At 50.3% G+C, this 26,284-nt stretch overlaps 1 protein-coding gene across 1 annotated transcript; it reads right to left on the bottom strand.

The window, feature by feature from the left end:
- Nucleotides 1–203: 203 nt before the first annotated feature.
- Nucleotides 204–24,369, bottom strand: SDHB (succinate dehydrogenase complex iron sulfur subunit B). Its single transcript, XM_059376392.1, has 8 exons — nucleotides 24,223–24,369; nucleotides 13,868–13,995; nucleotides 10,447–10,532; nucleotides 7,853–7,989; nucleotides 7,121–7,237; nucleotides 4,504–4,605; nucleotides 2,999–3,121; nucleotides 204–408 (listed from the first exon to the last, which is right to left on the bottom strand). The coding sequence occupies exons 1-8, from the start codon at nucleotides 24,292–24,294 to the stop codon at nucleotides 331–333; spliced, it is 843 nt and encodes a 280-aa protein (XP_059232375.1). The 5' UTR covers nucleotides 24,295–24,369; the 3' UTR covers nucleotides 204–330.
- Between the last annotated feature and the right edge of the window lie 1,915 nt (nucleotides 24,370–26,284).

Here is a 26,284-nt window from a genome sequence, read left to right on the forward strand (position 1 = left end):
ACCCAAGGGTGTGGAGCCGGGAAGGGGCACAGGGAACCCCCTGCACATTCCCTGGTGCAGACGGGCCCCGCCCCACCCCCCAGGGGCTCAGCAGGAGCCGGCCCCTCTCCGAGGACAGGGACTCTTCCTTCTGGCGCCCGTGCATTCCTCTTCAGGGAGTAAAAGGAACAGGCTTGCTTTTTTGTTAATAAAGTAGAATAACATTTACTTATTTCTTAAAATCTTTATTATACATGCTGTATTCATGGAAAACCAAGACCTCTGAAGGGACTCGGACTGGAGATACAGCACGTCTAGCCGAGCTGGCTGTCATGCTGAGTGTGGGACCAGTTACACGGACGCCTTCTTCCCCTTATAGGTGGCCATCATTTTCTTGATTTCAGCAATAGCTTTGCCTGGATTCAGCCCCTTGAGAAAAGAGAAGAGAATTGATACCACCAGGTCAGCGAGGCCGAGTGAAGAACCCAGCACCTTGGGCAAACTCCCCAGTGGGACAGGGACAAAGCAAGGTGGATGCAAACCTCACCCTTCCAAAGCCAGGGGGTCGGGCTCAGGGCTCTCCCGCCTGCACCTGCACTGGCCTCCTGGTTGGTGGTGAGAGCCTTGCCCAGGGCTGACAACACGCACCCCCCCCCACCCCTGTGTGCACACGCATCCAGAAGAGGGCGGCTCTTCCACGGCCATGGCCAGTGTCCCAAGCAGCCAGCTGCCCTTGGATGCTTACACATTGCCCAGGGCATACACACGCCCTCCTGGGTGACCTGAGCCTCGTGGGTGGCCCCTCCCAAGCGCCATCAGCCGTCTGGCCCACACTGGTTCTGCAGGAGGCACCACAATGAAACCCTGTGCAGACCTGCCGACCGCCTACAGGTAGGCAGACACGTGAAGATGTGAAAAACAGACAAGGGCCCCTCGGAGGTTAGAAGAGAGTGCCGCGTTTTTGTAGGACAGCTCTAACCCTGACGCTTAAGGGTGTGGGAAGAGGCCCAGAAGATCCCGAGCAGGAAGCAAAGTCTGTCGCCTCTAACACCCAGGAACTGGCCAAGGACGCGTGGCCATGCCCTCTGAGGGGCAAGAAATTCAGGGCCGAGTTTGTACACACACATCGTCAACACGCACGCAGAGAAGACTGAGCAAGGAGGGGAGGGAGAGGGGACATTTGTAACAGCTTTCTCCCTGGTGCCAAGCGCCCAGCTCTGCCTGAGACCAAGCCAGCTCGGCCCCCTGGTCCTGCCCAGATCTCCCCCCCAGGCCTGGCCCTGGGAACCCCCTGCCCACAGACTCCCCAGGGCCTGATGCCCTCTGGTCAGGCCCAGCCCCCCATCCTGGGCTATGTGGCTGCTGCTGTGTGCCCTGCGGTCCCCGCACAAGGCCACCGCCCCCTTCTGCCCGCTGTGGTGTGGTCCAGCGCACCAGGATGCCTTCCGCGGAGACCCGCAGGCCGACGTGGACTCCGCGACCTGGAGGCTCCAGACGGTGGGGAGCTTCGGTACGCCGTCTACTCTCCCTCACTCGGCATAGTCCATGCCGGTGCCCGCCTCATCCCACCCAGCTGGGAAGCTTTTGTCTGTGCAACTCAACCGCCAAAAAAAGCACTTCTGTGGTGGGAAAAAAAGTGTGTGGAAAGGAGGAAAAAAAGAAAAAGAAACGAGATCTTCAGAGAGAAAGGGAGCAAGGACACTCTTCAAAGACTGCTCCAGAATGGTCTCCCAAGTAAATTAAGGGGAAAAGGCAGTGTGAGACGGAACAGGAGCGGCGTGCATTCGTGCACAGCATGGAAACGCCGCAAGGGCCTCCGTGGCGCCCTGCTCACCCCCGTTTACCACTGGACCTCAGGGGTCTGTGCCCACCAGCACGCCTGGGGCAGCAGAAGAGCCGGGTCAGGGAGTCTGGGGGGCTGCTTTCCTGGCCCTGCCCCAACAGTGACCTCAGCAGGTGGCTGGCAGCCCACCCCCCGTGCCCGGGGCTCAGCGTCCCCATCTGTGGAAGGGACCCTTCCAGCTCACACAACCCAGGCCTCGTGTAGTCCCTCAGGTCACGGAAGGCCTCTGTCCCTGTCTGCTGCGAAGGCACCTGCCCGGGAACGCACCTCCGGAGCCCAGACCGGGCTCCCGTGTGTGGGCCCAGCTACTAACGGCTCACGCATGCTAGGCCGGAGCCTGTGCTCTCCCTCACCAGGGGCCCCCCCAGGCCCCACTGCTGGCCAGTCATGAGAAGCACCGTGAGACAGGGGGCCCTGGAAACAGTCTCCAGGCAAAAAAGCAGGGAATTACCCAGTCTCATTTCCTGTTTAAGCTATGCTATCTCCCCCCACCTCCTTTTTAAAAATTCCCAACTGGTCACCCTAGAGTTTTCCATCTTGCTGCCTGTTCCCTCGCTGCCTCTCTCAGGGACCCCGCTCTGCCCCCAGTCTCTGCTCACAGGGCAGCCGTGTCCGGAGCCGCGTGGCCCTGGGCGCTCCCTGCCCACTGAGCAGACCAGGGTCGGCACCTGAGCGGGGGGCAGCCAGGCCACAGCGGGCCATCCTGCTGGCGTGAGGGCCCCACAGGCAGGCTGAGAGATGGGCAGTGGCGGGAGCCGAAGTTCAAGGGGAGCGCAGGAAGGGGAAGATGAGCGGGATCGGGGACAGTGTGGAGAGAGCGAGCCCTGACCCAGGGACACTGGGGACAAAGGGGCTGCTGTGAGAGCATGACACGCTAGCAGCAGTGTTGCGAGCGGAGACCCTGCAACACGGAGCAGGGATCCAGTCCCAACAGCTACCCGCCTTCTGCCACCTCTCGAGGCTCCTACCCAGTCAGGGAGAGCGAGGACAGGTTCCTGCTTGTGGACTCCTGGGGCGTGGCGACTCCCCCGGGCCCGTATGTGCCCCGCAAGGAAACCTTTCTCCGGAGGGGGAGGGCCCGAGCCAGTCTGGTCCTCACAGCTCAGCTCGTCTGGGGGGACATGGTTCTCCAGCCCCTCTCCTGGAGCCCCGCAGGCAGGGCTGGGGCCCGCGTACCTTGGGGCAGGTCCTGGTGCAGTTCATGATGGTGTGGCAGCGGTACAGGGAAAACGGATCCTGCAGCTTGGCCAGGCGCTCCTCGGTGAAGTCGTCCCTCGAGTCAATCATCCAGCGGTAGGCCTGGGGAGGGGGCCATGAGCCACGCTGCCATCCCAACTGGCCCGCTCAGAGCCCCGGGGGAGTAGCAGAAAGGGAACCTCAGCTGAGAGGCCTGTCTCTGCTCTGTGGTTCCTGCCATCTGTCAGGGAGCGTCCCTCCTCGAGAACTGCTCTCTACTACGGTGCCCCCCACCACGGGGCGCAGCACCCCGGGTACCCGGGCGCTTCATCACATGTCATCAGGCATCGTCTCATTATCTCAAGGTGCTCACTGGCTTCCTGCCCGGATTCTGAGTGCGGGAAGGCAGGGACGGTGTCACGTGACTGTCTTCACAGCACCAACCCAGGTCTTCTAGTAGACCCATGACTTAGGAGATCTGTCAGGAGACCGTACGTCTCTTGGTCAGTCTGCCCCCGGGGCCTGGCTCGCAACGGCCGAAGGCAGGCCGGGCTGCTCGCGCAGTGATGCGGGGGCCGCTCCGTTCCCCAGCAACTCACAGCGTGGGGGGCAGAGGCCCACTGTGCATGCGCCTCGTTATTCGATCTTTTGTGTGGACGGAGATCAATACTGCTAAGCAGTCACACAGCTTGAAACTTCCCTTTTCGTGGGAAGATGAGAAATGGGAACTTGCTTTTTCGAATTGGGAATCTGTGAAAAGCACTGACCACAGATTGCAAAAGCACAGCTTTCTGGGAACGAAGGCAGTTTCTCTGCAGTGAACTACACACGTTCGCACGTGCACGGAAGAGCAGTGCTGCCTTCTTGTCAAGTAACCCCGAAGCCCAGGACTCCAGGCTTTCATTAGCCTGGAAACCAGTTCCAGCCTTAGAGCTGGGAAGCTGCCCCTCCAAGACCTCTCTCTCCCCTGCTTGCATGTCAGACACCCCTGTCCGAGGGTGCTGGGTGGCCCCCCGACAGATGCAGTCTGCGGGGGGTGGTGGGCGAGTGGGTAGGCAAGAGCCAGCTGCATAGGGGATACGTTTAAACACCTGCAAGGCCTATTTTATCAAAAAGCACGCCAGCACCCCTTGGGGTGGCCTGCAGCACACAGAATGAGTTATTTTGCAGGCGAAGATTTACTGAAAGCCAAGTGAAGACAGTCCTGGTTGTAATGGATGCCCGCTGGAATGCTTGGTTTCCAACAATATACTGTCCTCTTGGACTTCAAATTTTTTTTTTTTTTAAAGATTTATTTATTTTTGGGGGGGTGGGTGAGGAGGGAGGGGCAGAGGGAGAGAAGCAGATTCAACCCCCCACGTGGAGCCCGACGCAGGGCTGGCTCGGGACCCTGAGGTCAGGACCTGAGCTGAAGCCGAGAGTCAGCTGCTCCGGTGACTGCTCCAGCCAGGCGCCCAGGCCGCCTCAGCGTCAAGTCCCCGTAGGGCAGCAAGGGAGCGTCTTACCTGCATGAGAACCGCAGGTCCCAGATACTTGTCTCCGTTCCACCAGTAGCTGGGGCAGCTCGTGCTGCAGCAGGCACAGAGGATGCACTCGTACAGCCCGTCCTGCGCGCGGGGGAAAGGGCAGTCAGGATGCGCATGAGACAGCCACGTCTCCAGGTGACAGATCATGATGCTGGGGTCGAGGTGAGAACAAAGCGCCCGCCTGCGAGTGAGTTTCCCTGGCAAAGTCTTAGGGGTGGCTCGCGGAGATTATCAGGTTCATGGAAAATGTCTTGGAATTGAATGTACGTGTCTGCTGGGTTAGAACCCAGAGCTGGCACTTGCTCTCTAATAAACACTAACCTCTCAACTGTCTAAAAAAACCATGAAAAAACCAACCAACCCACCCCAAATACCCTACCACCGAGAATGCTCACTGGGAGCAATGAGGAAGGACCTGCTAACTGGGCCATTGAGGAGTCTACCCTGGTCTCTGCCTGCGCTGGCAAGGGGACGATATCTTAAATAAGCCCCCTGTCACTTTCCCTCATCTGATCATCCCAACAACCCTATGCTACGGCGTGAGGACTACTGGAGTTGCAGACAGGTTAGGTTATCGGTCCAGAGTCGCACAGCTGCAAGCAGCCAGGCTTGCAGGATGCGACCCAAGTGGTCCAACTCTGGAATACCTCCCTGCACTAGAACCCTGCCATGCTGACTGAATCTGTCCAGCCAGTTCTAAAAAACCAGACATTCTAATTTTGTGAAAACCAGAAACTGATTAAAAGCAGCAAGACAGAGGAGCACAGTGACCTCTGACTGTAACAGATGACACAGAGTTGACAGTCATGACTGTAACCACGAGTCAAAACCTCTGTTCTGTTCAGAGAGTACGTGGGAGCGTACACTTCCCCACTGGTCTAGAACGCACAGGGCGCCAGGCTCAAGATCTTTCAAGATGGTCATATTCTTTGGTCCACTTACAGAAAAACCTATTAACAAGAAAAGGAACTCACATTTTTGGCCAGAACTTGAAAGATCAAGATGTTTATCCAGCCTTATTCGTAACAGTGAACAACTGGAGAGAATTTCATTGTGCAATAGTAGGTGGACGTTACGTAATGCACAGTGCATCCAACTGAAGTAGCAGAAAGCAACGTCTGGGCAAATGCTCATGAAGAATTCGTAAGAACACGGGAAAATGCTCACAGTGACGAAAGTAAAGGCAGGACACAAAGGCATATTTACATTTGATCCCAGCTACAGGAAAATGTAGCATATGAAAGAAAAAAACAAAAGTATCTGTCCATGGACATTATCCTTGGGTGCTGGAATATTACAGATTATTTATATTTAAAAATAGTTACTTGTATTTTCCAATCACCCACAGTGACCATTATGGCTTTTAAAACTGTGAGAAAAAGCTATGCTCAGCATACTCATTTAAGGAAGTGAAAAACGCTTAACAAATTTTTGGTATTTCAAGGTGTAAACTTGGATCATGTAGAAAACGTGCTCAGGGAGACTCTTCGTGCCTTAGTACCGCGCACCCAGCAGGCGGATCCTAGCTGGGGTTGCCTACCGGAGGAATGCAGGAGGGTGAGGTGGCCCAGAGACCAGTTCCAAGCCAACCCTGCGCAGTCACACCCTCTGTGCGAGTCAGGACTGCCGGGTAGAGTGCTGTCCCAAGGACAAGGGACTCCCGACACAGGAGAAAGCTGCCTGCGCCGTACCGCTCTACCCAGAGCGCCGGCACTCCCACAAGGACTGTCCTGTCTTAATTCCATAGGGAAGAGGAGAGGGCCTCAACCATCTGACGTCTAGAAGGTACCGGGCGTTTACTCATCCACGTGCCTAACACATACCCATAAGTAACCCGCGCCAGGGCCTCGGGACTCAGGAAGGAGTAAGACCCCACTGCCGCCCTGGAGGAACGCAGGACACGCAGACACGCGGTCCCCTTGGCTCTGTGCAGTCACACTGTCCATGCTGTTGGGTGTTCCTCCCACTGCTCCCTCCCCACAAGGACACTGGAAGTGCCAGGACTGCAGGTACAAACCAGAGGCTTCTCCAGAGGAGGGCCAGAGAACGGGACCAAAAACCTGAGAATGTTCACTCTAAGATGTCCCAGCCTGGACACCCGAGCGCCAAGAGAGTGACAGGCTGTCACCGCCCCACCCGGCAATCCCCCGGACACTTGGCATTAGGGAAGCACGGCACGGTTCCAGCGCCCGACGGGCGGCCACCTGACACAGGCTGGAGCACGACTGCCAGGGGCTGGCACGTGTCTGACGCGGCCACTCTGTTCAAGAGCAGCTCTGACAGAGCTGTCGCCTCGGCAAGACCTAATCATTTGCATACAGGTTTCCCCTGAAACAACCATCTTGCAACATGGTAATCATCTGCCCTTCCAGGCAGGGCAGCCGTGCTCCGGATCCCTGGTCCACGGGGGGGCCCTTGTGGGATCACATGACCCCCCGGCCCTGAGAGGACGGGGTCTCCTCGGACAGATGCTCTTGCAGTTCCTTTCCAGAACACACTCCATAAACGGTCTGCAGCGTCCCGTGCTGCTACTCCCACCCCATCCCCCCAAGCCACGCTTCCTTGCAAGGCAAGACAATAAATGGGGACTAATGACCAGTTTCTCACGATCTTCTATGGACTGTAGATACTGCTGCTTGCCCTCCTGCGACTCGTCCTTCTTCTTCAAGTAAGGCTCGATGGATTTGTACTGAGCGTAGAAGTTGCTCAGGTCCTGAGGTTAAGAGGAAGACATCGAAAAGAAGGGTCAGAGTCTACTATCACTCCCCAGCTTTCGTCTGCACCCTGTTTCTGGGACGCGGCCCACTTCCCCATCCCACACCAGCAGAGGTCTGACTCTCTGCCCCTGGCGTGGACCCACACAAAGATGACAGGAGGAGAAACAGTCACAGGCGTTATTTGCTTCTGGGCAATCTCTCCTCCACCCACTCGGGAAACCGTGCAATCCCGCAGCCCTGTCGGGGAAGGCGCTCACACACGGGGAGGCAGAGACTGAAGTACGTGCAACAACCGGTGCCTTCCCCGCTGGTATTTTCCACATGAATTCTTTGTAGTTAACGGCCAAATTCTTCATTCCAGGACTGTTCCAGCTCTAAAATCCTATGCCCTGTTATTCCCCAACAATCCTCTCCAACGAGAGGCTGGAGAATCTTCTAGGCCTGTTTATCTTCTACCGTTCAAATTCCTTCGTTAAACTCGGGAGGAAAGCCTGCCCCAGCGAAGGGCAACACATCTCTCGCTCACGCACACCTCTTCCCTTCTCCCCCCAAATAAAAAATGGGGTGGGGCGAGTGGGGGAGAGAGTGGGACGGGGGAGGCAGGCACTCACGGGAACAAGGTCCTTTATCACATACATATGCGGAAGAGGGTAGATTTTTGAGACTTTGCTGAGGTTGGTGTCGATCCTGCGGGTGCAAGCCAGAGTGTTGCCTCCGTTGATGTTCATGGCACAAGAGCCACAGATGCCTGAGAGAGAGAACGCATTTAGCACTTCCTCACCCAGGGCCCGTCAGTCCAGCTTCAAACTCTTTTTCTGCAATGTCGTTCCCCCACCAGCAGGAGCAGTGGCCGAGGTGCCCCGTGGCGTCTTCCTTCTCCATCTTACTGCCTGGAATACAGATCTAATGACAGTAGCTCCAAATGCCGTTTTGTGACCATGAGGCAACCCGTTTGTGGAACCTACACGCTACAGGCGGTACTGGAGACAGAAGGGGATTGGGGCACTGTGGGCATCACGGACTCCCCACACCAGTCCTCATGCATTTTAGGAAATAAATCAGCACCCCAACCCCTTTTTAAAAGGGACCCTGTTATTGGTCCTCAAACTGTGACAGAATGGACCCACAAGGAAATTGACTCTGTGCTGGTCATCTTCCAGCTGAGGCCTGGACACAGATAACCCACACACAACTCTTATTCTATTGTCCCCACTGAACTAGCAGCACAGCAGCTGCCCTGGGGACACGACACCCACAGACCACCTGAACACTGCCTTGCCAGGGAGAAGAATGAACTCACTTATGTGTAAGCAAAACAAACCAAGCAAAAATAAGGTGTTGACCAAGGACCCTGAAAATGACACTTTCCTTGCCGTGTATGGGAAGTTCCTCGGTATTTCAGAGTTTAAAGAGGACCAAGCAATCTGAACCCACTTTTCTGAAGCTGTTTTTTCAGAAATGTGATTACTTATGAGACCTGCACTGGGCTATCATTTTAGGAAGACCACCCCCTCTTCTTCTGTAAATCTTTTTTTTTTTATTTCTTTTAAAGATTTTACTTGAGAGAGAGACAGAGGGAGAGCACAGAGGGAGAGTGAGAAGCAGATGCCCCGCTGAGCAGGGAGCCCGATGTGGGGTTCGATCCCAGGTCCCTAAGATTGTGACCTGAGCTGGCAGATGCTTAACCGACTGAGCCATCCAGGCACCCTCCTGTAAATCTTAGTGTAAGTGTATAAGAGACAACAAAGACCCATCATAAGCAAATACTCCTAAAGTTTCCCAGGAGACTGAATGCTATCAAAATATTTACGTGTGCCCAGCATCCAACCAGAGAAGTATGCTCTTGTAAGAAATCAAATACAATTAAAAAAAAAAAAAAAATCCAGTGAGTCTTCTCTGAAAAAGGCTCCCATGGAAATTCTCGTAACAGTCAATGAGGGAATCAAAAGGAGTGGCAATCAGTAATCCTGCCTCATACTTTTTAGTCCAGATGGGTCACATCCTATGTTCTTGGCTCTGAAAAAGTCTTATGGGAAAGGTTACTGAAAAGCATCTCTAATTCCTACGTTGCCAGGACATACATGGGAAGGCTGGTATTTAATTACAGCCGAGGGTTCCCTAACAGCAGGACTCAGCACGACTATCATACTATCTGTCAGCGTTTGGTACACTAACTCTCATCCTCTACAATTAGCTGAATCAAAGCAGATGTCTTAGCAGGACTGAGATACTTGAAATGTATACAGCAGAACACAGGCAAAAAGTGACAGGCCAAGACCTATAGTGATTTTTCCCTTTCTGGAAGGTCAGTTCAGGAAGAAGCTTCCTACTGGTTGTGGCTCAAGCGACCCTGTTTGGTTTGATCCCAGGTTTTGCAAGCCTGGAGAGCCAGCAGAGTGTACCGCCTAAGCACAATTCCGGAATCTGACAACTCTGGCTGACTCCTGGCTCCTCACTATCTGCGTGCTTTTTGGAGTCCCTTAACCTCCCTGGGCCTAAATGCTAATAGTGCTGGTCTAGCCCTGTCCACTGCACAGAACAGAGCCTGCTACACTGACGGGGCTCTATGGCCGTCAGGACCCCTCAGCCCTGGTGCCATCCCTCTGTGATTTTTGCTCCGTCCGAGCACAGCTGAAGGATTATTTAGGAGTTTTCTTAGAATCAACTCATTTTTACTTAAACTTATATTAAAAAACTAGATCACTGTTCCAAGGTCATTAGTAATTATATTTTTCTAACATGTCACCTAAATACACAGCTATTGCCATGAAAAACACTGCCTGCCTGTGAACACTGTCTGAACTCAGCTCCTGTGGCGCCAGCAGCACACCGCGGGAAACACTGTTCCCACCCAGAAGGGTCCTCCTGAGCAGCTGCTCTATACACATGGACACACATAATGCTGGGAGCCTGGGGGGGTGCACTGTACCCCAACTAGAAACTCTCCACTGTCTCCCCCCACCCCCCTCCCGTGAATGAACTCCGCAGGGGTGCCCTGGTGGCTGCCAGCAGGCGGGAGAAGCTCCGGACGGGAAGGAAACACAGAAACCGGAACCCGTACTACACGTGGAATATCTGGCGCATTTACCCAAGGAAAGGGAAGCGCAATGCCCAGCAAGGTCCCCTGGCAGAAGGCCAGCCGGTCGTGGCAGGCCCCGGACCAGAGCCCAAGCATTTGAAGCCTAACAAGGAAGGAAATGCTTACCCTCTCTACATGATCTTCGGAAGGTCAAGGTAGAATCAATTTCATTCTTAATCTTGATTAAAGCATCCAACACCATAGGACCACATCTGCCCGGAAACAAGAGAACACCCCAGTTGTACTGACGGAAGTTCAGGGTCCCTGCTGCAGTCCAGTATGATCCGAGATGCTGCACACAGTAGCTGCTCTTCTCATCCACTTGGTTTTCTCGGGGCACACTCAATTTTTTCCACGCTTTTGTGTGTATTCCTTTGCATTTTCAGCATGGCGGAGTCACACCGCGTATGCATTTCTAGGAAAAGAAAAGCTACAGGAGACAGTCTCCCAACTCGACAGCGCTGCGAGTGTCCACCGGCGTGGGGGCCGTGAGCGGGGGGTGGGAAGGGCCGCAGCACTGTGCCTGGACGCTGCAGAGCAGGCCTGGCGTCTGGGAGCCCGGGCAGTGTCCAGGCTTGGACACTGACCAGGTTCTCAGCAAACCCCTTCCTCAGCTCCCCACCTGCAAAGCAGAGAGCAGCAGCTGCATCTCACAGGACTACGCTGGGTGAACGGACCTGGGAGAAGATGAGGCGGGGAGCGCCTGCTCCATTTGCTTAGTTTAACGCGACTATTATCCTTGAGGGTGCAGTTCTGTGGAACGGCTCAAGCTCTCTGAGCCTGCTTCTTTCTTTCTTTCTTTCTTTTTAAAGATTTTTATTTGTTTATTTGACAGACAGAGATTACAAGTAGACAGAGCGGCAGGCAGAGAGAGAGGGAAGCAGGCTCTCCACTGAGCAGAGAGCCCGATGCGGGACTCGATCCCAGGACCTGAGCCGAAGGCAGCGGCTTAACCCACTGAGCCACCCAGGCGCCCGAGCCTGCTTCTTTCTTATCCGTAAAATGGAACTGATCTTTACGTCACAGGCTTGTTAGAAAAATACCTAAAAAGCCGCACTTTTCATGGTAGCTGGCACACAGACCAGTGCTCAACAAACCTGTTTCTGGCCGCTGCCCTGTGTACTTCCCAGGCATGGCATTTAAAAACACACGCCCCCTTCCCCAAACAGCCTTTAGCATGACCCGGACTTTTTTTTCCCTAGCTTTACTGATCTCATGGCCAAGGTGTGGATTTAAGGTGTTTACCAGGAGAGTGTGGCACAGAACTGGGCGTGTCTGTTGTGAAATGATCACCAGGATGAGATTAGCTACCTTGCTGTCAGGCAGTCTATCTTGCCAGTCTATCTTGCAACGTGTAAATACCCCACGGCCCTATCTTTGCTAAGATCAGGAACTGTGACCTTAACAACCTCTGATATTTGAGGAGGGAGAAGAGTTGTCAGTGTTTTTAATGGGAGATCTCTGAAAATCATAGTGGCTGAATTATGTCATAAAATCAGAGATTTTTCTGCACTCACTGTTAACTGAAAGTCTGCTCTGTTCCAGGTTCTGGTCGGGATGCTGGAGGTGCACCAGAGAACAGAACACATGAAAATCCACGCCCGCGTGGCACATTCCTTCTGGTCAACCAATGCCGGAAACTGTCCACTGTGTTCTCTGCCCCTCTACTTACAGGATCTGGGAACGTTTTTTTAAAGGCAGTTTTTTCAAAGCTGTGAACCTTTCACCTGCTCACCAAATATGTAGCTTCTGGAACCGAGCAACCTTGCAACATGAGCTGGGTGTCCCACATTGGAACTCAGTGTACCTCCATGGAGACAGTGTCAGATCCCTCCTCAGACTCTCCCAAGTCCAGGGTGTCCCCTGTGCTCCGAATGGCTGGCTACAAATCAGAGATTCTCACGATCCCTTCCTTGCATTTGGTAATTGCTACAGAGGCTCACACAACTTAGAGCACAGTTAACTTACTAGACCATGATTTAGTAGAACAGCCAAATGGAAGAGATGCATAGAGCCATGCCCTCTCCCTACAACTCCACGAGTTCACCCACCCAAGTTCTCTGAACCCCACACTTCATGAATTTTAGCAATGTTTCAGTGACAGAGCGAGCACATCAGGGGGAGGGGCAGAGAGGGAGAAGCAGCCTCCCCACTGGGCAGGGAGCCCAACATGGGGCTCAGTCCCAGGCCCCTGAGATGATTACCTGAGCCAAAGGCAGACGCTTAACTGACTGAGCCACACAGGTGCCCCCCAGGCCAATTTTCTGTCCCTGATACAATAAAACTAAAAATTCACATCAGAAGCAAAAGACTCTGAACTACTTGAAAATTAGAAAGCACTCTTTTAAATAACTGCTTTATTAAGGAATAATGTAAAATATTGTTAGCTGCTTGGAAAATAAAAGCATTGCAAATCAAAACTTACAGAATGAGGCTAAAACTGGATGAGTTAAATTCATTAGTAATTTTCAATGATAAAATTTTTTTAAAAAATTTTAAAGATCACAAGTACGCGGGGGAGCGGGTTGGGAGCAGGCTCCCTGTTGAGCAGAGAGCCTTCCACTCGGGTCATGATCCCAGAATCCTGGGACCCCAGCTCCATGAGGAGTCTGCTTCTCCCTCTAACCTTCTCCTCTGTTATTCTCTCTCTCACTCTCTATCAAATAAATAAATAAAATTTTCAAAGTGCCACAAACTTAGTGGCTTAAAACAGCATGGGTTTATTATCTCCCAGTTGTGCAGGATAGTAATATCCTAAGAGGAAGAGGTCAGTTTAACGATGTAAGCATTTAAATCTGTGTTTCGAAAAATTGCCTTTTTCAAATTGGGTAATTTGAAAATTGGGTAATTCCACTATCCAAATTAGAACTCAAATAGCCAGTTGCTGGTTGAGGGCTGTGTGAGGGAGGGGGAGGGTTAGCATCAGATAACAGATTTGTGGTATATATTTAGGTCTTGTCCAGGCTTTCTGGCTCCCAAAACTGCGGAAGGCAGTTGCTTAACCAACTGAGCCACCCAGGCCCCCGTTTGTGGCACTTTGATGGGACAGAAATGGAAAAAATAATAGAGGTACAAACTGTTAATATTTTCGCTACATCCCTCTCGTCCTATCACCATTCCAGCCAAATCTGTGGTGTCTACCCGCTCTACCCATACTCCTAGGCGTTTGTGGTCTTCCGATTTGGGGAAAGGAAAGACATTTTTCAAAAAGTTGTTGTTCTTGGTATTAATTTTTTCTTTTTTCTTTTTAAGTAGGCTCCAAGCCCAGAGTAGAGCCCAACATGGGGGGTTGAACTCCAAACCCTTAGATCAAGACCTAAGCTGAAACCAAGAGTCAAATGTCTAATTGATTGAACCTTCCAGGAGTCCCTGGTTATCTTTCTGAATCAGACACGCACCTCATTCTTATTTGAAAAAGAGAGGATAAATTCCAGACCACCGAATGGTCTGTTTTTAAACCTTCCAAGGATGCAAAAAGCATGTCCCTCAATCAGATCAAGAGTTCACTTCCATTTATCAAATACCTAGCTCTCACACAGATACTCACTTATTCAAATCAATTTCATAAGTTTGCATATGGGGTTTATCTCCAGTCTTGTCTGGGTCCCATCGGTAGATGGCAAATTTCTTGATTCGGGGAGCTGCAGCGGCAGCTGTCTGGGCCCCCCGGCAGGCCTGCAATTGAAAAATTCAGCAAGAGTAAAAAAAATATTAAAATTGCAAGATAAATCCTGTGCGTTGCTGGCACTATGAACTTCAACACTGGATACAAGCCCACGCATGACTGACACACAGTGTCTGTATGCACAGAGGGGGAAGGGCAGAGGGAGAGTCTAAAGCAAACTCCCCGACGAGCACAGAGCCCAACGCGGAGCTCTGATCTGTAACCCGGAGACCACAAGCTGAGCCACCAAGGTACCTCCTGGTAAGAGTCTTCCTGAGAAAGGCAGTGAGTCATTTGATAATCCAACAAATACTAATAAGCACCTAGCACATACCAGACAAGGTGCCGGGGGCGGGTGAAGCAGCACATAATGAAACGGTCTTTGCCCTCACAGAATCTACTCTGTATGAGCAAGAAAGAAATTTAATTAATTTATTTATTTGACACAGAGCGAGCACGTGTGTGCACACACTAGCGACTGCACAGACAGGGGAGCAGCATGGAGGAGAGGGAGAAGCAGAATCCCTACTGAGCAAGGAGCCTGATGCAGGGCTCGAGCCCAGGACCCTGGAATCATGACCTGAGTGAAGACAGATGCTCAACTGACTGAGCCACCCAGAAGCCCCAGCATGAGAGAAATGAAATATTCTTTATACAGTATAAAGAGGGAAGAACACAGTAGACTTGTGCTAGGACAAGACTGGGTTAGTCCCCATAAGGGATATTCAAGCCGTGGCCCGACGCGTAGGGATCAGGGGAAGGAGTGGGGTGTATAAACGGAGGGAACAACACGTGTGGAGGCCTGGATGGGGGAGAGCACAGCACATCTGGGAGACCCTAGAGAAGTCCGAGCAAGGGAAGCTTGAGTAAGGATGGTGGTGGCAGATGTGAGGTCAAGATTTTGATTTTATGCTAAGAGCGAGAGGGCAGCACAAACAATCAGGTGGGAGACATAATCATGTTTATTTCGGAGAAGACTATCCCTGGCTTGAAGGAAGAACTGTCAGACAACACGTAGAGAAACCAGCAGAAAGCTACTGGAGTTGTCAAAATGAGATGCTGGTGCTTTTGGATTAGGTGTCCTCGTCAGTCTGGGCTGCCTTGACAAGATGCCGAAGCCTGGGTGGCTTAAACAACACTTGTTTCTCACAGATCTGGAGGCTAGGAAGTCCAAGATCAAGGTGTCAGGCAGACTTGGTGTCTGGTGCGGACCCTCTTCTTGGTTTACAGATGGCTGCTTTCTTGCCTGTCCTCATGTGGCAGAGAGATCTTGTCTTTTCCTCTTTTTTAAGGGCACCAGTCCTGTCCTAAGGGCCCCATCCTCATGACCTTATCTAACCCTAATGCCCTCTCATAGGCTCCATCTTCAAGCACCATCACAGTGGGGGTTGGGTATCCAGGTATGCATTCTGGGGGAAACACAAACATTCAGGGCATAGGAAAGGAGAGAACACATTTAGGGAACTAACAAACAGCCGAGTCCTGTTCTCTAGGATGATTCTATTCCATCTCCTGGACATTCCGTCTCTGCCAGCGGCTCTCGCACCAAGAGCCGCCCAGAACCCTGGAGTGCCACTGCAGGGACTGCTACGAGAGGGTTGGGTGAAGAGGCCTGGTCTGACTCCTTCCTTCCTACACTGGGACAGCTTCCTCCTACGAACGTATTTGCCACAAGGGTGCTATTGCTTAAGAATTTTGTATTTAAATTCATACTCATTTTTAAAGCCACTATTTATGATGAGCTGATGAGAGTGGCCATGACTGGAACCCAAGTCTGCCTGTCTGACTCCAGGATCCAGGTTCTTAAATACTGTCCTACCTGCTTATCTGTGAATATCTGCAGGTCTCTTCTCAGTTCTGTCTTCTTTTTATGTCTTAAATTCTTTGAGGGCATGTATACTAGAGTTCTCCTAATAGAATCAGAAGTATGTGTATTTACATATACATGTCTACATATGTATGAAAAAATATATACTTATATATATTTATAAGAAGAGATTTTACTATAAGGAATTGGTTCATGATTCTGGAGGATAAGTGCCAAGAGCTGTAGCTGGCAAGCTGGAGACCCAGGAGAGCCAATGATGTAAATCCAGCCCGAGCCTGGAGGCCCATGTTGAGCCAGGAAAGCTGATGATACGGTTCTAGCTCAAAGGACATCAGGTTTAAGACCCAAGAAGAGTTGATATTCCATTGGAGAGCAGCCAGGCAGGAGAAATTCCTTCTTATTTGGAGGAAGAGGAGCCTTTTGGTCTACTTATGCCCTCAGCTGATTGGATAAGGCTCACCCTTATCCAAGGGGGACTTTTAGTTATTTGAGAGAGAAAGAGTGCAGAGTTAGAGGGCAAAGGGAGAAGGGGCAGCAGAGGGAGAGGGAGAAGCAGGCTCCCCACTGAGCAGGGAACTTGATGTGGGGCTCGATCCCAGGACCCTGAGACCATGACCTGAGCTACCCAGGTCTATTAATTTAAATGTTAAACTCATCCAAAAACACTGTCACAGAAATACCCAGAATGTTGGACCAACTACCTGGGCACCCTGTGGCCCAGCTGACACATAAAATTAACCATTCAGAGCACGGAACAGGTTACATTTTACATCTCCCAGCATGCCTGGTCCAGGTCTTTGCGTACAGCAGTTCAATTTATGGTTAGGAATAACTGAAGAAAAATGCAAAAAATTATATACTGGAACTTAAAATAAATTTAAGAAAGGAAAAAAGAAAAAAGCAAAACTTGAGCATTAAACTAATATAAACATGCTGTCCCCACCGCATAGCCCTTGAAAATCTTTCATCCAAGTGGAGGACACCAGGCAAGTCCCCTGGGCCCTACATGCGAAGCAGCGAGGTTGGGGGGTGGGGTCGGTCGTCAGATCCTGTAAGTCCAAAGAGCAATCAGCAGCTGAGACCCGGTTTGTATGCAGACACATGCAGACTATCTCCCAGGCCAGCTAGTTCTCTTATAAGCTGGTAAAAAAAAGATGAAACTGGGAAGGTTAACTGTGTAACTACAAGAAACGTGATGGTCTTACCTACTGGCAAAAAAGTGTCCTGAATTAGGTGAGGCTGAAAATCTGAACATCAGCTCTCAGTATGAGAAAAGGAAACACAGAGAAAATATGAGAATGAAAGTGAAGATAAAGTAGTATTTTCCTTTATCACCAACCTGACTCGGATCAGCAGTAAAAGGAAAGTCATTTTTACAACTGAATGCCTCCCATTAGGGACTCCATCTTCTCCCCCTCCCCCCTTTTTAAAGAATTAAAGGCAGGATTCTCTTCTAGTCCATTCTAGTTTATTTATTTTTAAGCTCTACAGGGGGCTTGAACTCACAACCTGGAGATCAAGGGTGAATGAGCCAGCCAGGCACCCGCTCCCCGCCGCCCCACTCCATTTTGTGAAATGGCAGAACATGTGGTTAGTGCCACCCTGTGGCATGTAAGACAAAGTGGAGGAAGTGAAAAGATCACTCGAGATACTCCAGCAGCTTTCTGCTTGCTTAGTGCCCCCACCTTGTTTTGGTTAGATTTAATGAGGTATAACTCATTACAATAAATTTTACCATTTTAAGTGTATAGTTTGATGAGTTTTAATGAAGTGGTATAACTCCTACCGTAATTATGACAGAACATTTCCATCCATCCAGAAAGTTCTCTAGTTTTCCTTTAAAATCAGTGCCCTACCCTATCCCTTGTAACTGATGTGCTTTCTATCACTACAGATTTGCCTGTTACAGAATTTCACATCAATGCAATCAGAGAATCTTGGGTCTAGCTTCTTTCGCTCGACATAATGCTTCCGGGATCAATTCAGTGTTGTGTATGTCCAGGATTTGTTGCTTTTTTAAAAAAACTGAACTTTTCATTTTGAGATACAGAATCACATGCGTTTCCAAGAAATAATGAGATCTCTCAAATCCTTTACTCAATTTCCCTCATGAAGACACTGCCCCAAACTACAGCACAACCCACGACCAGAACATCGACACTGATAGACACCGAGCATTCCCATCCCCACAAAGAGCCCCAGGACTGCTCTCTCAAAGCCACACCCACAGCCCTCAGGCCTCCTTCCCTTACTCCTTAAACCCCTAGCCATCACTAATCCGCCTCCACTCCTGTAATTTTGTCATTGCAAGAATGTTATATATAAATGCGATCATCTAGTATGTAAACTTTTGGGATTGGCTTTTCTTTATTCAACATAATTCTCTGGAGATTCATCCAAGCAGTGTTTCTTTTTTACTACTGAGTAGCGTTTCATGGTATGATGGACTCCCACTGGTTTAGCCATTCTCCCACTGAAGGACATTTGGGTTGTTTCCGGTTTTTGGGTACATGAATGAAGTTACAATGAATATTTGTGAAAATGTTTCCATTTCTCTGGGACAAATGCCCAGAAAGGTAACTTGGGCTGTGTGACAGTGACATGGGTGGCTGCCCTCCCTGTGGTAGGTGGTGGGAGAAAGAGGGACAAAATGCCTTTGAAACACAGAACTCTTTTATTTTTTTTTTGGGCCAGAACATTAGTAAAGCTTGAACTTTCAAAAGAAGCTGGGACTTTGGAGTTGCCAACTCCAGCTCCATGGCTGTGAAGGCTGCTTTAGTAGTTCTGTCAGGGGGCAAAGTCACCCAGTCCCAGGAAACTCAGTCTCACTCCCACAAAGGCTTATCAAAGGTGACGGCCATCACCGGCCACAGGTCCTCACCTTGACATTTCTGATACTTAAGTCAGCTTCATATCCGCTCTGCAAAATACAAAGGTCTAGACTTGCTCATGCAGATCTTCCCCAATGTGATTAGGGTTCCCCCCCCCCAATCATTTAAATTCTTATCCTACGAATGATGTGAGACAAGAACAATGCGGGGGGGCATCAAAACAGAGTACTACCATAAGGCAATGAGCCCCAACATAAATTTTGGGGTATCCCAAAGTGTTACTGATTTTTTCTAAACAACTAATTTAAACTCGTTTTGTATATTTTATACAACACTCAGTAGGATAAGGGGGGGAGGTCCAAGAGGAAGGAGAGAAGATATGGAAATCAAAACCACCAGAGGAGGTTGTAGTTCTCTAGTGAAGGAACGGTGGACTATGGCAGCTGCGGTAAGAACAAATAAATTCGTGCAATAGAGAAATCTTTAAAATTTGTTACATGGGTGTCCTAGGAGAAGGGGGTGGGGAAGCTTCGATTCCCTGAGCCCTTACCGTGTGAAATGTACTAAATTGTCTCTAATCTTTACCACATCTCAACAACAAAAAAGTTTTATTATTCTCAGTTAAAAAATGAAAGTAAAAATCATAAAACAAAAGAACCAGGATGCAAACACAGGTCCTTAGACTCCAAAGTTCCACCCTACACCCATTCTGTCTGGGGTGAAAATGCGAATCTGAACTAGAACAGCACGAAAAGATAATCCATCTTCACAAACAAATCTAAGAACACTCAACTCATACACTTAGCAAGTTCTTAGGCCCAGACCTATTCATTTGTTTACTTGCTCAATAAAGAATTACAGAGTGGCTTCCGTGTTCCAGGGACTGTTCTAGGCCCTGGGGATCAAGGGCAAAATACACGTACATTCTGATCCTCACGGAGCTTGCAGGGGCCGGAGGCACACAGATAACACTGACCGTATATGGGCTCTGGGGGTACGTGTAATGGGGGTGGAAGGGGACAATAAAAAGGAGGGAATGGGGGTCCTGGCTGGAATTCTACAGTTCTAAAAGGGGTGGCCAGAGAAGGCTTCATTAAAAAGGTAACAGTTGAGCAACACCTGAAGGAGGTGAGCAAGCCATGCCTATACCTAGGGCAAGAGCAAACTGGGCAGAGGGGACACTCTTGGGGTGGGCACCTGTCTGAGGAGCACCAAGGCCGTCAATGTAGTTGGGAACAGAGTGAGGGAGAGGGGCAGGAATGGCGAAGGGAATTAGGAAGTTACCAGGAGAGCCAGATCACAAAGGACCTTCTAAGGTCTTGTTTTTTTGTTTGTTTGTTTTGTTTGGTTTCTCTATGCCCATAATGGGGTTTGAACTCATGACCCTGAGATCAAGAACCACATGCTCTACTGAGCCAGCCAGGTGCCCCTAGCAAATTTCTTTCTTTTTTTTTTTTTTTCCCTAAAGATTTTATTTATTTATTTGACAGACAGAGATCACAAGTAGGCAGAGAGGCAGGCAGAGAGAGAGGAGGAAGCAGGCTCCCTGCTGAGCAGAGAGCCCGACGCGGGACTCGATCCCAGGACCCTGAGATCACGACCTGAGCCGAAGGCAGCGGCCCAATCCACTGAGCCACCCAGGCGCCCCAAATTTCTTTAAATGTACTTGGTGGAGGTTGTATATCTGAGATTCAAACTTTGGAGTACATACATTAGTTTTAAAGGTTTTATTTATTTATTTTAGAGAAAGAGATAGAATGTGCAGTTAAAGGCAGAGGGGAGAAAACCTTAAGCAGACTCCATGCTGAGGGGAGAGCCCCATGTGGGCTCCATCTCATGACCCTGCGATCATGACCTGAGCTGAAACCAAGAGTCCAAGGCTCAACTAACCTGAGTCACCCAAGTGCTCCCCACTTTTGGTTAATTAAGTAAGCTCTAGGTCCAAATGACCCCGAGATCAAGAGTGGCATGCTTGACCGACTGAGCCAGCCAGGTGCCCTGGCCTTGTAAAGATTTTTGCTCTTACGCTGAGTAAGACGAGAACTACTGAAGATTTTGAGCAGAGGAGTGACAGAGTCAGACTTAAGCTTTGGAAGGATCATTTTGGCTTCTGTTATGAAAATCAATCAAAGGCGAAAGCAAAAAAACTAGGTAAGAATTGCAGTAATCAGTCATCAGCTATAACATGACAATGGCTTGAACTAGGTTGGTGGCTGTGGATGGCAGAAGTGGTAAAGTTTTGAATAGGGTTTTTTTTTTTTTTTAAAGATTTTATTTATTTGACAGAGAGAGATGACAAGCAGGCAGAGAGGCAGGCAGAGAGAGAGGAGGAAGCAGGCTCCCTGCTGAGCAGAGAGCCCGACGTGGAGCTCGATCCCAGGACCCTGAGATCATGACCTGAGCCGAAGGCAGCAGCTTAACCCAGAGCCATCCAGATGCCCCTTGAATAGGTTTTAAGAAAGAACTGACAAGAGCTCCTCAGAGACTGGATATGAGAGCGTGGCAAAGAGCAAGGACGACTCCAGTTTCTGGCTCAAGCCACGCAGCATAAAGATGAATAGGGAAATGGGGTGGTAGCTGGATTTTTATTTATTTATTTTTAAACAATAGGAGAGATTATAGCATGCTTGCGTGCTGCTGATCTGTTGGCGAGGGAAACACTGCCAGTGGAGGGAAGGGCAGATTCCCTGGAGAACTATCTCTGAATAAGCGATGGGATACAGAGCGCGAATGAAGGGTTAGCCATAGGAGTCCTGCTCATTCTCCCACAGTAACATGAAGAAAAGGAGAATACATGGGCAGAAGTGCGGAGCTGGGAGCAATTTAAGTTTTTTTTTTTTTTCCTTGTGGCCTCTCCAGCAATTTATACTACAAGCTCAAAGAGGATCCTTCACAGGCATTTCTACCTTGATCTATAAAACTGAGTATTTACGGCTGAGCATGGCCTTCTAGAAAATCTCAGGTAAGATTAACTCCATAGTTTATAATTGATTTAAGGAAGGTGCCAAGACAATTAACAACTGGACTGAACCAGACTGAAGAGGATGAACAGAGTGAATTCTGGATCATGCTAAAGGCTGCTTGTTATTTTTTCTTTTTTTAAAAATTTATTTATTTGAGAGAGAGAGACAGTGAGAGAGAGCATGAGCGAGAAGATCAGAGGGAGAAGCAGACTCCCTGTGGAGCTGGGAGCCCAATGTGGGACTTGATCCCAGGACCCTGGGATCATGACCTGAGCTGAAGGCAGAGGCTTAACCAACTGAGCCACCCAGGCGCCCCTGCTTGTTATTTCTTTAGGAAACCTTCCTTAAGGAACAGGCTTAGAGCTCAATAGAGCAGACAAATATTTGGAAAAGAAAGATGTGGAAATGGGAGAGGAGGAAGAGAAAGAAGTATGCATAAGCCTGAGTAAAACAGAAGGTGCAGGCTTGTTTCCAAAATGTGTGAGTGGCACTGGTTTAAATCCAAGCTCTACCACTTAGTAGCTGTGTGTTCTTTGGTAAACTACTGAACCTCTCTGATTCTATCTCCTCTTCTGTATAAAGAGAAGGGAATATTAGTATCTACCTCGTAAGATTAAACTGGAGGGTCAAGTGGCTAGCACAGACCGTAATATAATTTCTGCTTTTCAACACTGGCAATATCATCAGTTTCTGTATCATTCTGATGGGCAGACAGGTATCCTAAGACCTGCCAGTGCTGAGCGCAATGAGATACACAAATGAGAGAAGGCGCTACTTGCCCTAACGTTGTTCACAATCTAAATGAAGAAATAAGGCAACACAATCAGTAAATACATTATAGCCAAACACTTATAGGCAAGAACTATGATTTGCGGGAGCAGACTAATGCATAAAAGATATTCAGAAGGGAAATCCTGTATCTTAGAGTCCTAGAAACCTGAGTATCACTTTAGATAATACACCAAGCTCATTATTTGATTCTTTTTTAAAAGAATTTTAAGCTTTTTAAAAAGATTTATTTGACAGAGAGAGAGAGAGCGCGCCGCGCACGAGCAGGAGGAGTTGCCGGGAGAGGGAGAAACCGCCTCCGCTTGCAGACACTTAACGACTGAGCCACCCAGGTGCTCCAGATTATGGGATTCTTTGAGGTGGTTTTTACTGGAACGAATGCACATTCCTAAGAGCTGGAGAGGAGGGACTCTTCAATTTCTCTGCCCTCAGGAAACCCTGCCAACGGCCTCACCTGGAATTACGAAACTGACCTATGAAATTAGCCTTCTCCTCACTCATTCACGTAAGAGGGACCTTAGAACTCTTCTCATTGGTGGGGCTCTCACAACTTCACTGCTTGCTCAGCAACTATAAAAGGAACTGGTAAACAAGGTCATTATTAGTCATCAATTTAACGCTCAGAGGGCTCGAACTTGAGGCTCTGGTAGGCGGTCCTCCTTCCCTATCTCCCCTTTTCCGAGAGCCTATAAAATGAGTTGTCTGAGTTCACAGCCAGCATACTGGAAAGAGCTAGTACCAGAAGACAGGCCATACATACTGTCTGATAGGGCCAGAGCAGTATTTAGAGGGAGATATCCTCACCTAAGCGCAAGAAGGGGAAAGGAACTAGTAATTCATGGTTCACCTGTGTCCAGATCTGTGCTAGGAGTTTTTCTCATATCATGTTAAAAAAAACCTGGATTTAGGTCTATCAGTTCTTGGCCATGATATTCTTCTGAACAAGTACAATTTTCTTTCTGGGGTCTCAGTTTTCAAACTGAGGAGGTAAGAACTGTTAATTACCCACCTGCAGAGGTTGTTGAGGAGCCCAGAGGAGGAAACAGACTTGAAAAGAATTTGTAAATTTTTAGTCCCTTATGGGTGCAATGGCAATTTCCCTCCCCCTTACAAAGAGCCCCATTTAGAACGCAGATCAGAAGCGTGTGGTTTCCTGACCATACAAGGGGGGTGTGGGGAGACGTACCACTGCACACCCAGTAATATAAACAAATACAGGAAGGCAGCGCCAAGCTCTGTACCTAGGAGATCCATGCCAAAACTCGCGCTCGGTATTGTATGCCCTTTAGAGACAGAGACATTGAAGAGACACTGAGAGGAGGACACCCAGTCTTTCCCGCAGCCCCCCGCCAGAGGAAGGGCCCAGTCCGTATTTACTGAGCCCTCGGTCTTGCACGCTGGAGGAGAGACCTCCGTTCCCAGTTCCCACCCCTCCCACTCCCGCAGGTCTGTCTCTCCCACAGCGCCTAGTTTGAAGACACAGAAAGAGCTTAGAGCCCAAAGGTCTGGATTATAATTCTGCCTCCAACAGTGTTACTCGCTTGCCATGTGACCTTGGGCAACTTGAGACACCTCTCCGAACTTTTTCCCCGTATCTTTAAAAAAAACCGTCTCCGCCTTGACAACCTCCCAGGCTGCGGCTAGGCGCAGAAGGATAACGGACAGGGATGCTCTAGGCCCAGACCCGAGCACTACGCAGCGGGAGCGGGTCCTCCCCTTCCCCGAGGCCTTGCGCTGTGCTCGCTCGGCAACCTTCACGGCCCCTTGAGCAACAAGCCGCCCTCATCCCTCTCCTGCCTGCCCTCTCCCTCCCGTCCCGCACCTCACCTGCAGGCAGGCTCCGCCAAGGGCTGCAGCCGGGAACCGGCGTTTCAAGGAGACTCCGACCACCGCCGCCATCTTGGCTTCTGACGTCGCGCCCCACCCCTTAACCCCGAGGTCGCTCTCCGCCGTCGTCCCACCGAGCACCGCGGCGCCCAGCCAGCGTCCACCCAGGACCCGCTAGCCGCGCTGGAGCCGTCGAGTGGGAGGCGGTTCCTGTTTCCCGAATGGGCGGAGGGAAGGCGGAGAAAGAAAACGCGAGCATGCGCAGTTGTGCGTACGCGGCGCATGCCCACTTGACCTCCCGCCTTTCAAAGGTGACCTTCCCAGAAGTGGGCGGAGTCTGGAAGGGAGGGTGTTGTAAGAACCCGGGCTAAGACCTTGGGGTGGGGAGGAGCCCTCCGATCTGAGTCCCGTCTCCGTGTTAGCCTCCTTCCTTCCTGAAGAATTGTCAGTGGTACCACTCATCTCTTAGTGATGAGCTTATTGGCTTTAGTCAGACAGTTGTCAGACACAGTGTGTTTGCCCGAGACTGTCCTGATTTCTGCATCCCGAGAGTCCTGCATCCCAAGAAACTCCTCAGTCCCAGGCAAACTGGGAGGGTTGATGAAAGAAACGAGGGGATGTCAAAGATGACATCCATCCATCCACCCACCCACCCACCGATCCATCCACCCTCCCGTCCGTCCATCCGCCCACGCATCCAGCCGCCCATCTGAAGATACACCAGCAGCACTGCTCTGTGTTGGGCGCTGGGTCGCTGTTGTGAGTGAGCAAGTCAGGCACAGCTCCTGCCCTCACCAGGTTTACTGTGGGATAGGGACGCAACCAGGCATTCACGCCTCAGCGAGCTTTGCTCTCTGTAAAATAGTGGGGAGAGGGGAGCCAGCCGTTGGTGGCTTACTTAGCCATATAGCACCAGAAACCATTGACTGAGCACCCGCGATATGTTTAGCGCTGGGCTCCATCATCTCACTTAAGTCTGCCAGTAGTCTTATGGGAGAAGTCCGTGTGTGTCCGTCTTCAGTTCAGTCCTCTCAGCTGCTTTCCCTGACCTCTCCGAGGTTCATCTCACAGCCTGCCTCCCTCTGGAGGCTTGAGTACCTCAGTCCTCCAAGTGGCTTGGTCTCTTGAGCCACCTCTGGCAAACTTTAGGTAGGCAGTTGGCTTTGCAGGTATCAGTGTTTGTCAGTTTTCCCTTCTCTGCCTGCTTATTTCTAACATATGAAGGGCATCTTTTGACAGTCTTTGGTTTTCTCACAGATCATTGAGATGTGACTGGGGAAATTAAGAAGGCCAGACAAATTGGTTTGTTGGGGCTAAGTTTCTGGAGCCCTGAGCTAGAACCTGGCTACATTGGTCTGTGGCCTCATTAAAAGGAGGGATGTAGTGAGGCCACATGAAATAGCCTGGACCCCTGGGTCTAACCTCCAAACTTCTCAAGCCTGTGTGACCTTGAACAAGTCCCTTCTCATCTCTGGCCTATAGTTCCCTTGCCCATATCACCAGGGTGTTGGGCCAGCTGATGTAGGGTTCTGTGATTCTGGGGGTGCTGTGGGGTGGGGGCCATCTGGAGCGTAACTGTTGACAGGGCTGAGGTCACCTTAACTTTTCAGGGGCTGACCTGGCACAGGAACAGGGCTCCTCTGTGTCTGCCTCAAGGCCTCTTGGGCCACCCAACCTGGGTGAATTCATGGGAAGATTGTCACTGTCTCTCTAGCTCCTCCTGGCTGAATTGTCTTCTGAGATAAAGGAAGAGCGTCCTCTTCTTCTAAGGAATATGTTTCCAGAGAACTGGTACTGATGACTTTTTCATGATTTTTTCATCTCGAAGGCAGATTTTATTCCTAGAGAAGCGACTACCCTTTTACTTTGCCCAGGTCACCTTGGAAAAAGCAGTCTGAGGCCAGCAGAAGTGAGACCTTGATTTATGGAGGGGTTCTTGGTGCCAAGGGGCCCACACGCCCTGCAGTCACACCATTCCCGGGCTTCATGGGGATTTGGGGAGCTCAGAGTTATGGAGGAATAAATTCCTGGACGGCTGCACCTCCGCCCTGAACTTTGGGAT

This window comes from Mustela nigripes, chromosome 14, assembly GCF_022355385.1.
Source record: "Mustela nigripes isolate SB6536 chromosome 14, MUSNIG.SB6536, whole genome shotgun sequence".
NCBI lineage: Eukaryota > Metazoa > Chordata > Mammalia > Carnivora > Mustelidae > Mustela > Mustela nigripes.

Bases quoted from the DNA above. Each gene is read 5' to 3' on its own strand.
- SDHB (XM_059376392.1), bottom strand. From the start codon at position 24,294: ATGGCGGCGGTGGTCGGAGTCTCCTTGAAACGCCGGTTCCCGGCTGCA. The intron at 7,990-10,446 runs GTAAGCATTTCC...TCTCTCTCTCAG, and splicing joins CCGAAGATCATGTAGAGAGG to GCATCTGTGGCTCTTGTGCC. The intron at 3,122-4,503 runs GTAAGACGCTCC...CCCCCTCCCCAG, and splicing joins GACCTGCGGTTCTCATGCAG to GCCTACCGCTGGATGATTGA.